This window comes from Felis catus, chromosome A2 (genome assembly GCF_018350175.1).
Source record: "Felis catus isolate Fca126 chromosome A2, F.catus_Fca126_mat1.0, whole genome shotgun sequence".
Classification (NCBI taxonomy): Eukaryota; Metazoa; Chordata; class Mammalia; order Carnivora; family Felidae; genus Felis; species Felis catus.
The window spans coordinates 36,891,351-36,903,807 of record NC_058369.1 but is presented as its reverse complement, the minus strand read 5'-3'; the positions used below and the strand labels follow the sequence as shown (position 1 = coordinate 36,903,807).

General features: G+C 45.9%; 1 protein-coding gene and 2 long non-coding RNA genes across 23 annotated transcripts in view; 2 read left to right on the top strand and 1 right to left on the bottom strand.

The window, feature by feature from the left end:
- LOC123384112 (extensin-like) overlaps positions 1 to 12,457 on the top strand; it is a 239,517-nt gene that overhangs the window by 79,911 nt on the left and 147,149 nt on the right. For 12 of the 20 annotated variants that reach the window (XM_045053147.1, XM_045053164.1, XM_045053163.1 and 9 more), the window contains 6 exons: positions 335 to 476; positions 1,369 to 1,445; positions 2,903 to 3,044; positions 3,937 to 4,013; positions 5,553 to 5,691; positions 6,666 to 6,768. In XM_045053147.1, the coding sequence (XP_044909082.1) occupies positions 335 to 476; positions 1,369 to 1,445; positions 2,903 to 3,044; positions 3,937 to 4,013; positions 5,553 to 5,691; positions 6,666 to 6,768 (680 nt within the window). Of the gene's footprint in view, positions 1 to 334; positions 477 to 1,368; positions 1,446 to 2,902; positions 3,045 to 3,936; positions 4,014 to 5,552; positions 5,692 to 6,665; positions 6,769 to 7,262; positions 7,437 to 12,457 lie in introns of those variants that run through there. The other 8 variants (XM_045053149.1, XM_045053148.1, XM_045053150.1 and 5 more) reach the window with 7 other exon arrangements.
- Positions 1 to 12,457, bottom strand: part of LOC123384118 — an 83,851-nt gene that overhangs the window by 38,317 nt on the left and 33,077 nt on the right. The window lies entirely within an intron of this gene.
- Positions 8,070 to 11,214, top strand: LOC123384117. Its single transcript, XR_006594787.1, has 4 exons — positions 8,070 to 8,470; positions 10,022 to 10,285; positions 10,506 to 10,585; positions 10,730 to 11,214. It is a non-coding gene; the product is annotated as an uncharacterized LOC123384117 (long non-coding RNA).

Here is a 12,457-nt window from a genome sequence, read left to right as displayed (position 1 = left end):
CCTGGACATGGATGTCTTCCTGTCTGGAATATGCTGCTTCATTAGTTTGGAATTACTTATTTTAATCCTGTAAGATGGGATCATTTTGTTCTAAATTCTCAGACCTGGGCAGGGACATGTGGTGACAGTAGTTTAACCGCCTGCGGTTAGTTGCCTAAGCTGTAGGTGGTACCCAGTGGCAGGGACAGAGTTTTCAGGTACTGATGCTACTCTCTTGGACCCTGGTGGCAGAGAAGGGGGCAGGTGCTGACCCGTACTTCTATGGCTTTCAGCTGCTTTGGGGATTGGTTCTCTTGTGTGGCATCTGCACATAGCTGTCACTTCTGTTCTGCAGGGCAGTGTGGATCCGTGGCGACCTCCTCCCTCAACTGGAAGATTCTGCACACCCTACTATAGAGGCCACCCTTTGATCTGGGCACATCCACCTCCTGTACCAGGTTCGGGACCACCCCAAACCCCTCCACCTGCACCACTTGGTAAGATGATCTGGGCAGTATGAGTTGGCTTGCTAAGAACCTTCATCTAATTTTTGTTGTTGTTGAGTCTTTTTTAAAGAAATTTGTTAATGTTCATTTATTTTTGAGACAGACAGACAGAGACAGAGCATGAATGGGGGAGGGTCAGAGAGAGGGAGACACAGAATCTGAAGCAGGTTCCAGGCTCTGAGCTGTCAACACAGAGCCCGACGTGGGGCTGGAACTCACGCACTGTGAGATCATGACCTGAGCCGGAGTCGGATGCTTAACCGACTGAGCCACCCAGGCGCCCCGTTGTTGAGTCTTGTACAAGGTGCAGAGGTGGTACCACAGACCATTGCAACGCAAGGAAAATGCCTGCCATCATCACCACATTCCTTGAGTGTCTCACGATTGACTTACCATCCTTGTGTCATTTCCCCCACCTTGTGTTGGTACAGGTGTCTCTTGTGGAGATGGAATGGGGCTGTATGCAGAAAAGCAGGCATAGCGCTTCAGCAGATGTGTGCCATACACAGTCCATGTGCTGGGCGGTGGGAGGCATGAGGCGCAGCCTAACGTATATCCATCCAGCTGAGCCCCCAGTCATCCACAGTTGTTTGAGGAGTTATGAAAACACCTGAACCAGGGCTTTTATGGGTCTTCATCAGAGTTTAAAGAATGGCTCTCCCTTTACCTTGGGATCACCTGAAGCATGCGGGATACCCTGTGCATGTGATTTGGGATCTGTCTGGGCCAAAGAGTTTAAGTTGCTTGAGGAATGAGGAGAGTGGTTTTTGTTTTTTGGGGGGTTTTTTTGTTTGTTTTTGTGGGTTGTTTTTGTTTTTGTTTTTGTTTTTTTTTTAATCCTGCACAATCTACTCAAAGCAGAATAAACCTCCATCCCTTCTAGGGCCTTTTTCAGATCCACATGTTGCTTCTGTGAGTAACAACAACACTGACTGTACCAAGAGGATCACGGAGGACAAGGTAAATGCTGTGGACATTTTCAGTTGTAACTCTTTGGCAAAACCCTCCTTTTTCTGTTCAGCGCTCTCTCCCCGCTTTGTGTCTCTTTTGTGTGTTGTAGGATATGTCTGCTTGTTTTTCTCATTTTCCAAATGCACAGCCTGAACCCAAGAGTCTACAGGCTTCTGTCTTTTCAGCCCATCATCTTTTTTCTGGTCAGTTTAGTAGCCAAAGGAACTTAGAAGTTGACCACCTTATGGCTTTTCCCTTGTGTTCAAAATAACAACAACAGGAAGATACACTGCACTCTATAGCAAAGTCTCTAAGCTTGTTGACTCCTAACACACTACCTCTCTGTGGGATCAGTGTTGTTGTTATTTTCCTCTTTCTGGTCACACTATTCATGTGTGAAGACTGTCTGTTAGTTGTAAACGTGAAAAGACGTCCCTCCATCTTTATATTGTGTGCCTTGTACAATTTATGATGGTTTTAGACAAAGTCATTGTCATAACTCACCACCTTCACGTCTTCATGGGTAAATGAAGTGTTTGGAAGCCTTTCAAGCAGTATCTTAGGTAAAAGTATTCTGAACACAAGGTCCTTCAGTTTTATTCATATGAGCAGGTTCTCTTGTGTCTCCAGTCAGGGTTAGAGCTGATACCGTCGCTCATGACCCATCCCTGGAAATGTATACCAAAGTCAAAACACATTTGCATTAATTCTGTTTCATGAATGTCTGCCTCTTTTTTCCCATAGGATGTATTACTCTGTGTCTTGTAGTGTACACAAAACCAGAATTCCTTATGAATTCAGGTAAACACTTGGGCGCCTAGTACTCATTGATGTGTAATATGTTCCTCACAGCAAACATTTCCTCAGGTCCCCTACAAGACTCCAGGCATCCCCCACTCCCGAGTGGTTTCTTGGCCTTTGACAGCACTTGCAGAAAGTAGGAAGACCTCTTTCTCAGCCAGGGAAGCAGAGGGGGCCAAGAGTGGGGCCGGCAGGCAGAACTTGTCCCCAAGAGTAGCTGTGATTTCATGTGCAGAGAATGAGCTGTGTATTTGCAGTCCATTTTTCTGTGTTCGGAATAAGCCAAAAACAGAGCTTCTATCGTCACTGTAGTGGAGGGATGCAAAGTGATCCTGGACATGGATGTCTTCCTGTCTGGAATATGCTGCTTCATTAGTTTGGAATTACTTATTTTAATCCTGTAAGATGGGATCATTTTGTTCTAAATTCTCAGACCTGGGCAGGGACATGTGGTGACAGTAGTTTAACCGCCTGCGGTTAGTTGCCTAAGCTGTAGGTGGTACCCAGTGGCAGGGACAGAGTTTTCAGGTACTGATGCTACTCTCTTGGACCCTGGTGGCAGAGAAGGGGGCAGGTGCTGACCCGTACTTCTATGGCTTTCAGCTGCTTTGGGGATTGGTTCTCTTGTGTGGCATCTGCACATAGCTGTCACTTCTGTTCTGCAGGGCAGTGTGGATCCGTGGCGACCTCCTCCCTCAACTGGAAGATTCTGCACACCCTACTATAGAGGCCACCCTTTGATCTGGGCACATCCACCTCCTGTACCAGGTTCGGGACCACCCCAAACCCCTCCACCTGCACCACTTGGTAAGATGATCTGGGCAGTATGAGTTGGCTTGCTAAGAACCTTCATCTAATTTTTGTTGTTGTTGAGTCTTTTTTAAAGAAATTTGTTAATGTTCATTTATTTTTGAGACAGACAGACAGAGACAGAGCATGAATGGGGGAGGGTCAGAGAGAGGGAGACACAGAATCTGAAGCAGGTTCCAGGCTCTGAGCTGTCAACACAGAGCCCGACGTGGGGCTGGAACTCACGCACTGTGAGATCATGACCTGAGCCGGAGTCGGATGCTTAACCGACTGAGCCACCCAGGCGCCCCGTTGTTGAGTCTTGTACAAGGTGCAGAGGTGGTACCACAGACCATTGCAACGCAAGGAAAATGCCTGCCATCATCACCACATTCCTTGAGTGTCTCACGATTGACTTACCATCCTTGTGTCATTTCCCCCACCTTGTGTTGGTACAGGTGTCTCTTGTGGAGATGGAATGGGGCTGTATGCAGAAAAGCAGGCATAGCGCTTCAGCAGATGTGTGCCATACACAGTCCATGTGCTGGGCGGTGGGAGGCATGAGGCGCAGCCTAACGTATATCCATCCAGCTGAGCCCCCAGTCATCCACAGTTGTTTGAGGAGTTATGAAAACACCTGAACCAGGGCTTTTATGGGTCTTCATCAGAGTTTAAAGAATGGCTCTCCCTTTACCTTGGGATCACCTGAAGCATCCGGGATACCCTGTGCATGTGATTTGGGATCTGACTGGGCCAAAGAGTTTAAGTTGCTTGAGGAATGAGGAGAGTGGTTTTTGTTTTTTGGGGGGTTTTTTTGTTTGTTTTTGTGGGTTTTTTTTGTTTTTGTTTTTGTTTTTTTTTTAATCCTGCACAATCTACTCAAAGCAGAATAAACCTCCATCCCTTCTAGGGCCTTTTTCAGATCCACATGTTGCTTCTGTGAGTAACAACAACACTGACTCTACCAAAAGGACCACGAAGGACAAGGTAATTGCTGTGGACATTTTCAGTTGTAACTCTTTGGCAAAACCCTCCTTTTTCTGTTCAGCGCTCTCTCCCGGCTTTGTGTCTCTTTTGTGTGTTGTATGATATGTCTGCTTGTTTTTCTCATTTTCCAAATGCACGGCCTGAACCCAAGTCTATGGGGTTCTCTACTTTCTGCCTGTCACCTCCTTGTGGAAGGTGTATTACCAATCGTGCCTAGGGCTGAGCACCCAAGGGCTTTTCTGGTATATACCTGGAAATAACCCAGGGAGGAAGAGACCACACTCCACCTGCAAGTCTTTTGGCATGACTTATTTTTTCTGGACCTCCTCAGTGTGGAATCATTGCTCTTGCTGTTTCTTCCTGTTCTGTTTCTGTCTAGGGGATTAATGTGTTCATAAAATCGGCAGTTATCCTTATGTTTTGAAAATGCAAACTGCCTTAACTCCAACTTGTATTTTTGTATGTGTCATTTAGAGTGGTCTTAGACAAAGTAAATTTAATACCCGTCAACATTCAGCCTTTTTTTTTTTTTTTTTTTTTTTGTAAATGTGCTGTCTGGAATCTCCTCAGTTGTGCCCTGGGTATACATTTTCTCAACTCTGAGAGGTGACATATTTGTCCTAGAAAACACGCATTGCAACATGCGTGCTGAAGAGAGACAATCCATAATTACCTGCATTGTAATTGTCCACTGTGTCCTTTGTGTTCACATGAGCACGTTCTCTTGCGTCCTGTGTCACTGTTACAGGTGAAACATGGAGATGTACAGCAGAAACGAAAGTGTATTTGTGTTAATTCTATTATTTAGAATTTTAGCTCATCTTTTCAGCGAACAAAAGTACCCTGCGAGTTGTACTGTATTTAACTGAGAAGTACCACTGAATGAAAATAAATTAGCTAAGCCTACCTAACATGTATAGGTAACATGTTTCTCTAAGAACATGCTTTTCGAGGTTCTCTGCATGACCTCAGGATCCCCATCTCCCAACATGTCTCTGTGCCCATGGATAGCACTTGCAGAGAGTAAAAGACCTCATTGTCGGGAGAGAAGCAGATCGGGCACAAGCGGGGGCTTAGAGGCAGAGCTTTGAGCCACGAGGGCTATGATTCCATGTGTGCAGCCTGGGATTGTCATTCCTTCTCAATCTGTAGTTCTTCACATACAAATAAGCAGCCTCTGTGGTGGAGGCGGATGCGAGGTGGAAGGTGATTCTGGACTTAAATGCCTTCCTATCAGGAATATGCTATTTTATTAATTTGGTATTCATTCCATAAATCCTCTCAGACAAGAGCTTGCTGTTCTACATTTGCACACATGTGGGAACACTGGTTTGTCCCCATAGCATCCGTTCCCCACCCCCAAAGCTATAAGTGGAACGCAATGTATGGGTAGAGATTTTTGCGCTGATGCTGCCCTCTTCGAACCTGGTGGTGGGGAAGCTGGCAGGAGATGAGCACTGTTTCTTTGGGTTGCCAGTTTTTACTGGTGTTGGTGTTTTGCTCTGTCCTATGAACATAGCTTTCATTTCTGTTCGGCAGGCCATTATGTATGCAAGAGGGCCTGGTCCTTCCCCAGGATCACCTTGCAGGCTGTCCCCCATGGACCACCCTTCACCACCAGTCACGGGCGATGGGCCACCTCCACCTCCTCCACCAGCTCCTCCACGTACTAAATTTGGTAAGATGACCTGAACTGGATGAGTGACTGATAAAGCGTATTCATCTTCTTGGTGAAAGACTTGGTGGGAATGATGTAGGGATGCTTATGAGGGCTTGGCAATTCAACTGCAAACCTGCCTGAGGACAGTGTCACATATCTCAAGTTTCTCAGGACATAGTTTATAATGGGCTGTGTCATTTCCCTGTAATGAGGTCAGCTGTAGGTTTCTCTTGTCAAAAAGAAAGAGGATTTTTACACAAAGGCAGACGTATCAGGAGCACTGGTGCCTATCTGACAGACACAATGTTTTGAGCTCCGTGAAGGATGAGATGCACCCCTAAGTGTAGGTGCCTCAGGTGTCCCGTCTGAAAGGGGGCACATGCATTATATGACATAGACCTTGTCACCATAGTGGAAGTACCAGTGAAGGATCCAGTGCAAAACTGGGGGAAACTTGAATCACGCAGGAATAGAAGGGAAGTTGAGCACAGTAAGCAGAGTTTGAGGAGGTGCAGAGGGGAGGTCGTTGGGGTCAGTAGGATGGACTTGGAGGCCATTTCTGGCAGGGCCCACACACTGGGAAGGGAGCATGAGGACAGTGTGAAGTCTGCAAAGGACTGCTGCACGGGTTCAACCACAATGTAGAATGCAGTCATCATCTCTGAAATGTCAACGTTACCACAGTGCACCTAGTTCATAATCTAAATAAAGTTTGTTGTTTCCCTTGGTCTTCTGAAGGGTCTGGACATGTGTGAAAGAATGTTTTGGGACACTTGGGAAATTAAACTTAGTCTTAGGAAACGCTTGTCTGCCTAAGTTAGCGTGTCTCAGTGAGACTAAATGTGAAGGCAGGTTGTAGATCAGCTGTGCCGCTTCCTTGGCCTTCAGCCTGAGTCAGACTCTTGGTGGGGAACTCAAGGGTGAGGAGGAGCCGCCCCTGCTGAACTCTGGTCACCACACCCCTGCGTCTGCTGTCACCACCCTGCCTGCAGGTTTGCGTCTCCGAAAGTTCCCTCGCAATCTCCTGAGGTTTTGCCTGTGTTCCTGCTGTGTCAGCTCTAACACCAGCTCTCGGCGGTCATCTCAGAGCCTCAGGTTTGTAATCTGAGAAACAGGGACAATGTTGGTTTCTGAGGTCAGTACGATGAAGAGGTGAGAAGCACTTAAGGAATTTGTAAAATGTATGGGAGGAGTGGACACTCACCCTTCTCAGGGTGGAAATGAATGTATCTCCACACAGAAGGTCCTCAACAGATGTTCATTCAATTTCATGAAACTAAGAGTGTAATGCCTGAGGCTGAGAGGTTGGCAATCCCTGTTTCAAAAAATACGGCAAAGACCCCTGTGTTTTTTCTTTTAAAATTCAGGTCCTACTTTATGAAAAAGAAAAAGATAACTGTGATACTGTGTACATTCAGGGATCTATATCTAAGATTTGAAGACAGTCATAATCCCTTAGAGGTAGACACACAGATGCAGCCACACAATTAAGTGTTCATCCAAGGCCACAGATATATTGCTGAAGACAAAATACATAGAGGAGAACACAAGATCTCATTGCAATAACCCAAAATCTCATTGCCTTACAGGAGAATGTGAAGTTTGAAGAGGACCCTGAACTATGACCAATAGGCTGTGGTGATGTGATATATTTAGAAAAGTTGTCTGATATGCATATTTGACTGAATTCTTTCCCTGACCATTCCTGTCCCCTCTATTTTGTTTTTCCTCGTTTCCCTTAATAAACCCATCACAGTTCTGTATCTCTGTCATTATCTGCTTCCAGGAGGACCTATGGTCATTCTGTGTTGATGTACACAGTGTGACCCCTGTACACACGGTCACAAACAGGGAGAATCTACAGTAATAGGGGCAGAAGATAAGTGACTGTTTGAATTGTATTGACTGCACATGTCCCGCTGGTTCCTTCTGGGGTGGTGGCCACAAGCTTCCTCCAGATCTGGTGACAGTTGTGTTCACTTGTCAATAGATCCTCGCAAGCACGTGGCACTTCCTACTCACCGTGGTGTATGGTGATCAGCAGGGCAGCTATCAGCCCCCAGGACATGGCTGATTCGTGATTGCAAGACATGGATGAGGGGTCAGCAGTGTCTCGGGTAGAACAGTGAGGAAACCCTGCATGAATCCACACGTTGTGGATTTCCCCACGTACCCGCTACCTCACGGTAGCACCAATCCAGGTGGGAGCTGAGGTAGACTCATGGTAGCAGTTGTGGGTGTGAGTCTTATAATGGCCCATATTCCTTTCAGTGTTTTCTGTTTTTATCTTTTATTTTGATGCAATGTTTATTTTTGAGTGAGAGAGAGACAGAGCACAATTGAGAGAGGGGCAGAGAGAGAGGGAGACACAGAATCCAAAGCAGGATCCAGGCTCTGAGCTGTCAGCACAGAGCCGGATGTGGGGCTCAAACTCACAGATCCTGAGATCATGACCTGAGCCAAAGTTGGACACTTAAGTGACTGAGCCACCAAGTCGCCCCACCCCCCACTGTTTCCTTTTTGAGGGCCGGGCAGGGCAGAAGTCAATGACATGATACCCATTCCTTCCGCACCACCAAGGAGAGTTGGGTGTAAGCATGTGACTCTTTCCAGGTCCTCAAAGCCCATGCGTTCTGCCCCAGAGCCCCTGACTCCTGCTTGGCCCTCCTTCCTCCCAGGTTATGGAGGCAACCAGCCTTCCATCCACGTTGGGGTCATGGCTGGGCCACCAAGGGCTCAAAATCTCGCTGTCCACATGCTTCCCTGTGGTGTCTGGAACAGCCGTGCTCCAGTAAAGGTCAGCATGAGCAGCTTCTCTAAACAGGATTCTCATCCACTGTGATCAGGGCCTGAGCTAAAACATGACAGGGGAGAGGGGGACACAGGAGATGTGGTGCCGTTTCCTGGACAGGGCTGCACAGAGCAGAAGGCCGAGGGCTGCTAATCTCTGGATTCTGGATGGTAGGTGAGCAGTTTAAAACACCACAGCCTTCTCTTAGTTCAAAAGAGAAACCTATATCTTCACCCAGCCTTCCTCTGATATGAAGAGATGGCAATTATTATTTGAAGGGACAATTATCTACCTATGAGTCTGATGGAAATGATTTCATCCATCTTCGTCCCTAAAGCACTTTTCATTGAAATTACCCATATAGAGGCAGGAAATTTATACCAGATGTGTAGCTCCCTCTAGATGCACATTCTGACCTTGTCCCATTTGTGTCCTCAAAGACATTATTGACAAGAAAAATAAGCTCTCAACATCAAGATGTTGACGTTAGAGAATGTGGTATAAATGGAATTTCATATGTTCTCAATTAGAAATAATTTTTAATGGTGAAGGAGAAATTAAAAATTTTGTCATTTTTAATTGAAATATAGGAGACTCACCATGTTGTATCAGTTTCAGGCATATATCATGGTGATTCCGTGTGTATACATTACGCTCTCCAGGTACCTAAGGGTAGCTATATTGGGAAAGCATGCAACGCTTTCTTACAGGATTGATGCTATTCTATGGGCTGTACCTTGGATCCCAATGAGTTATTCATTCCATATCTGGAAGCCTGTATCTCTTTCTCAGAGGTGTCAACTTTTTTATTTAACCCAAGTATTATGGTGCTAAACACCATAACCTGTAGGTCAGCAGGTGTCTGTATTTCTGCAAAAGCCGCTAAAAGCATTACACATGATATCATTATGTCAATAAATTCGGTTTCATTCTGCACTCAGTAAAAAGGAGAAGGAAAAGGTTTCTTTGTGTCCCAAGCAAGCCCTTAGGTAAGACCCTTCCCGATCAGGAGAACAGGCTTCACTGGACCAGCTGCACTCTCAGTACTTCCAGCTGAGCAGCCATGGCCTTGAGCATTGCGGAATTCCCACCGCGGCCGGCAGAGGGCGCGCACGCACCACGCCCAGGGAGGGGCCGGGCCTCTGTGTGGCCAGTGATGGCCTGAGAAGGCGCCCACTAACCAGGCTTTTCTGATCCAGGGCGCCTCGGGGCTGGGAAGGCTTCCTTGCTTCTGAGGACCCAGTGCCTCTGAGTGTGGGCAAAGAGCCAGAGCTGCGTTTCCAGCAGGTTCCGCCCCCCGGCCTGGGGGAGACCCTGGTAGCTTCCCAGCCCCTTGGCGTCTCCTAGGTGGTGGGGCTGAGTCCCGAGGCGGGGGAGGCAGGGCCTGGGCGGCTTCCCCAGAAGCGCGGGTGGTGGGTTGGCGGCACAGTCCCTCGCTTTTTCTGGGCTGTTCTGTAGTGTGTTCCTCATTTCCCCTGCCGGTATTTCCCTGGAGGATCCGTGGATTCATGGGTCCCGTGACGCCATGTCAGAGAGGCTGGGGTTGGTTTGTTCCAGGTCAGGCTTGTTTCGGGGGAGAAAACCTGACACAAATTCGGAGGAACAGGAGCCGCATTCAGTTGGGAAGTGAAGCCGCCAAATGTTGACTCTCAGGACCTTCTAGAAGAAGGAGCTGAGACCCACTCTCCGAGTCCTGCCGGAACCAGAGCGAGAGATGAAAACACAATGTGCCCTCCACATCGCACATGCTTTTATGAAGTTTCAGTGGGGATTTTTTCCCAACAATGTTGTAGTCGTTGGAAACAACTGGAAACCTGACAGGTATGTTGTGTCGGGAGCCGCCCGTTTCTTGAATGTTCAATATTATTCCTGCAACAGAATTTGTTACAGTTATCCTCTCTTCTCTTCTTTGGAAGGAATCTCATCAATAATATCTTAAAAACATCCTCGTTACCTTATCCCCTTTTCAGGTGAGATTTGGCATGTTTTCTGATTTCTCATGAACTCGTGAACATCTGAAATACTTTTAAATTGATTGCAGTTTTACTAAAAGCAGATTCACGGCGTCCCTCCCAGACTGCTCATGGTCAAAGAACATACCAAGGCCACTTCTCAGTATGGGTAAGACTGTACCAAACAAACATCCTGAATCAATTTTAGAAGAAAAAGCCTGATGGTATTTTTTCTTTATGAAAATTGATGCTTAGATACCCTGTTCGATACATTTCCACTTTTTTTTTTTTCCTTTCTTTCTCATTTTCTCAGTCAGAGATTCACAGACCTGCCTGAGTTTTACATTCACCACACATACTTTCAAGGCTCCTTTCTGTCCCTGTAAGAAACAAGACAGACCTTCTGATGCGCAGGCAAGTTGCTGTAACTTCAAGATTTGTGGTGTACGTGTCTGTTAACTCCCCCCCCCAGTTGAAAATATCACCCCACCTTGAGTACTGCCATAAAAAATGTAACCTATGTTCACCAGTATGATTTCATTTCGTTAGAGTGGATTTCTTCATTTGATATTTTGTGTATATGCATACATTAGATGTTTTAGTCCTGAGAAAATCCCACATGTAGTTGAAAGAAAAATGTACATCCTATATGGAAAATTAGGAGATTGCACATTAAATTCATAAATGTAGAATTTTTTAATGTTTTTATTTATTTTATTTATTATTTTTTAACTATGCAATTCATTGTCAAATTGGATTCCAACAACACCCAGTGCTCATCCCAACAGGTGCCCTCCTCAATACCCATCACCCACCCTCCCCTTGCTCCAACCTCCATCAACCCTCAGTTTGTTCTCAGTTTTTAAGAGTCTCTTATGCTTTGGCTCCCTCCCTCTATAACCTCTTTTTTTTTTTCCTTTTCCTCCCCCATGGGTTTCTGTTAAGTTTCTCAGGATCCATATAAGAGTGAAAACATATGATATCTGTCTTTCGCTGTATGCATTTTTTCACTTAGCATCGCACTCTCCAGTTCCATCCATGTTGCTACAAAAGGCCATATTTCATTCTTTCTCATTGCCATGTAGTACTCCATTGTGTATATAAACCACGATTTCTTTATCCATTCATCAGTTGATGGACATTTAGGCTCTTTCCATAATTTGGCTCTTGTTGAAAGTGCTGCCATAAACACTGGGGTACAAGTGCCACTAGGCATCAGCACTCCTGTATCCCTTGGGTAAATTCCTAGCAGTGCTATTGCTGGGTCATAGGGTAGGTCTATTTTTAATTTTTTGAGGAACCTCCACACTGTTTTCCAGAGTGGCTGCACCAGTTTGCATTCCCACCAACAGTACAAGAGTGTTCCTGTTTCTCCACATCCTCGCCAGCATCTATAATCTCCTGATTTGTTCATTTTGGCCACGCTGACTGGCATGAGGTGATATCTGAGTGTGGTTTTGATTTGTATTTCCTTGATGAGGAGCGACATTGAGCATCTTCTCATGTGCCTGTGGGCCATCTGGATGTCTTCTTTAGAAGTGTCTATTCATGTTTCCTGCCCGTTTCTTCACTGGATTATTTGTTTTTTGGGTGTGGAGCTTGGTGAGCTCTTTATAGATTTTGGGTACTAGCCCTTTGTCCGATATGTCATTTGCAAATATCTTTTCCCATTCCGTTGGTTGCCTTTTAGTTTGGTTGATTGTTTCCTTTGCAGTGCAGAAGCTTTTGATCTTGATGAGGTCCCAATAGTTCATTTTGCTTTTAATTCCCTTGCCTTTGGGAAAGTGTCAAGTAAGAAATTGCTACGACTGAGATCAGAGAGGTCGTTTCCTGCTTTCTCCTCTAGGGTTTGGATGGTTTCCTGTCTCACATTCAGGTCCTTCATCCATTTTGAGTTTATTTTTGTGAATGGTGTGAGAAAGTGGTCTAATTTCAGCCTTCTGCATGTTGCTGTCCAGTTCTCCCAGCACCATTTGTTAAAGAGACTGTCTTTTTTCCATTGGATATTCCTTCCTGCTTTGTCAAAGATGAGTTGGCCATC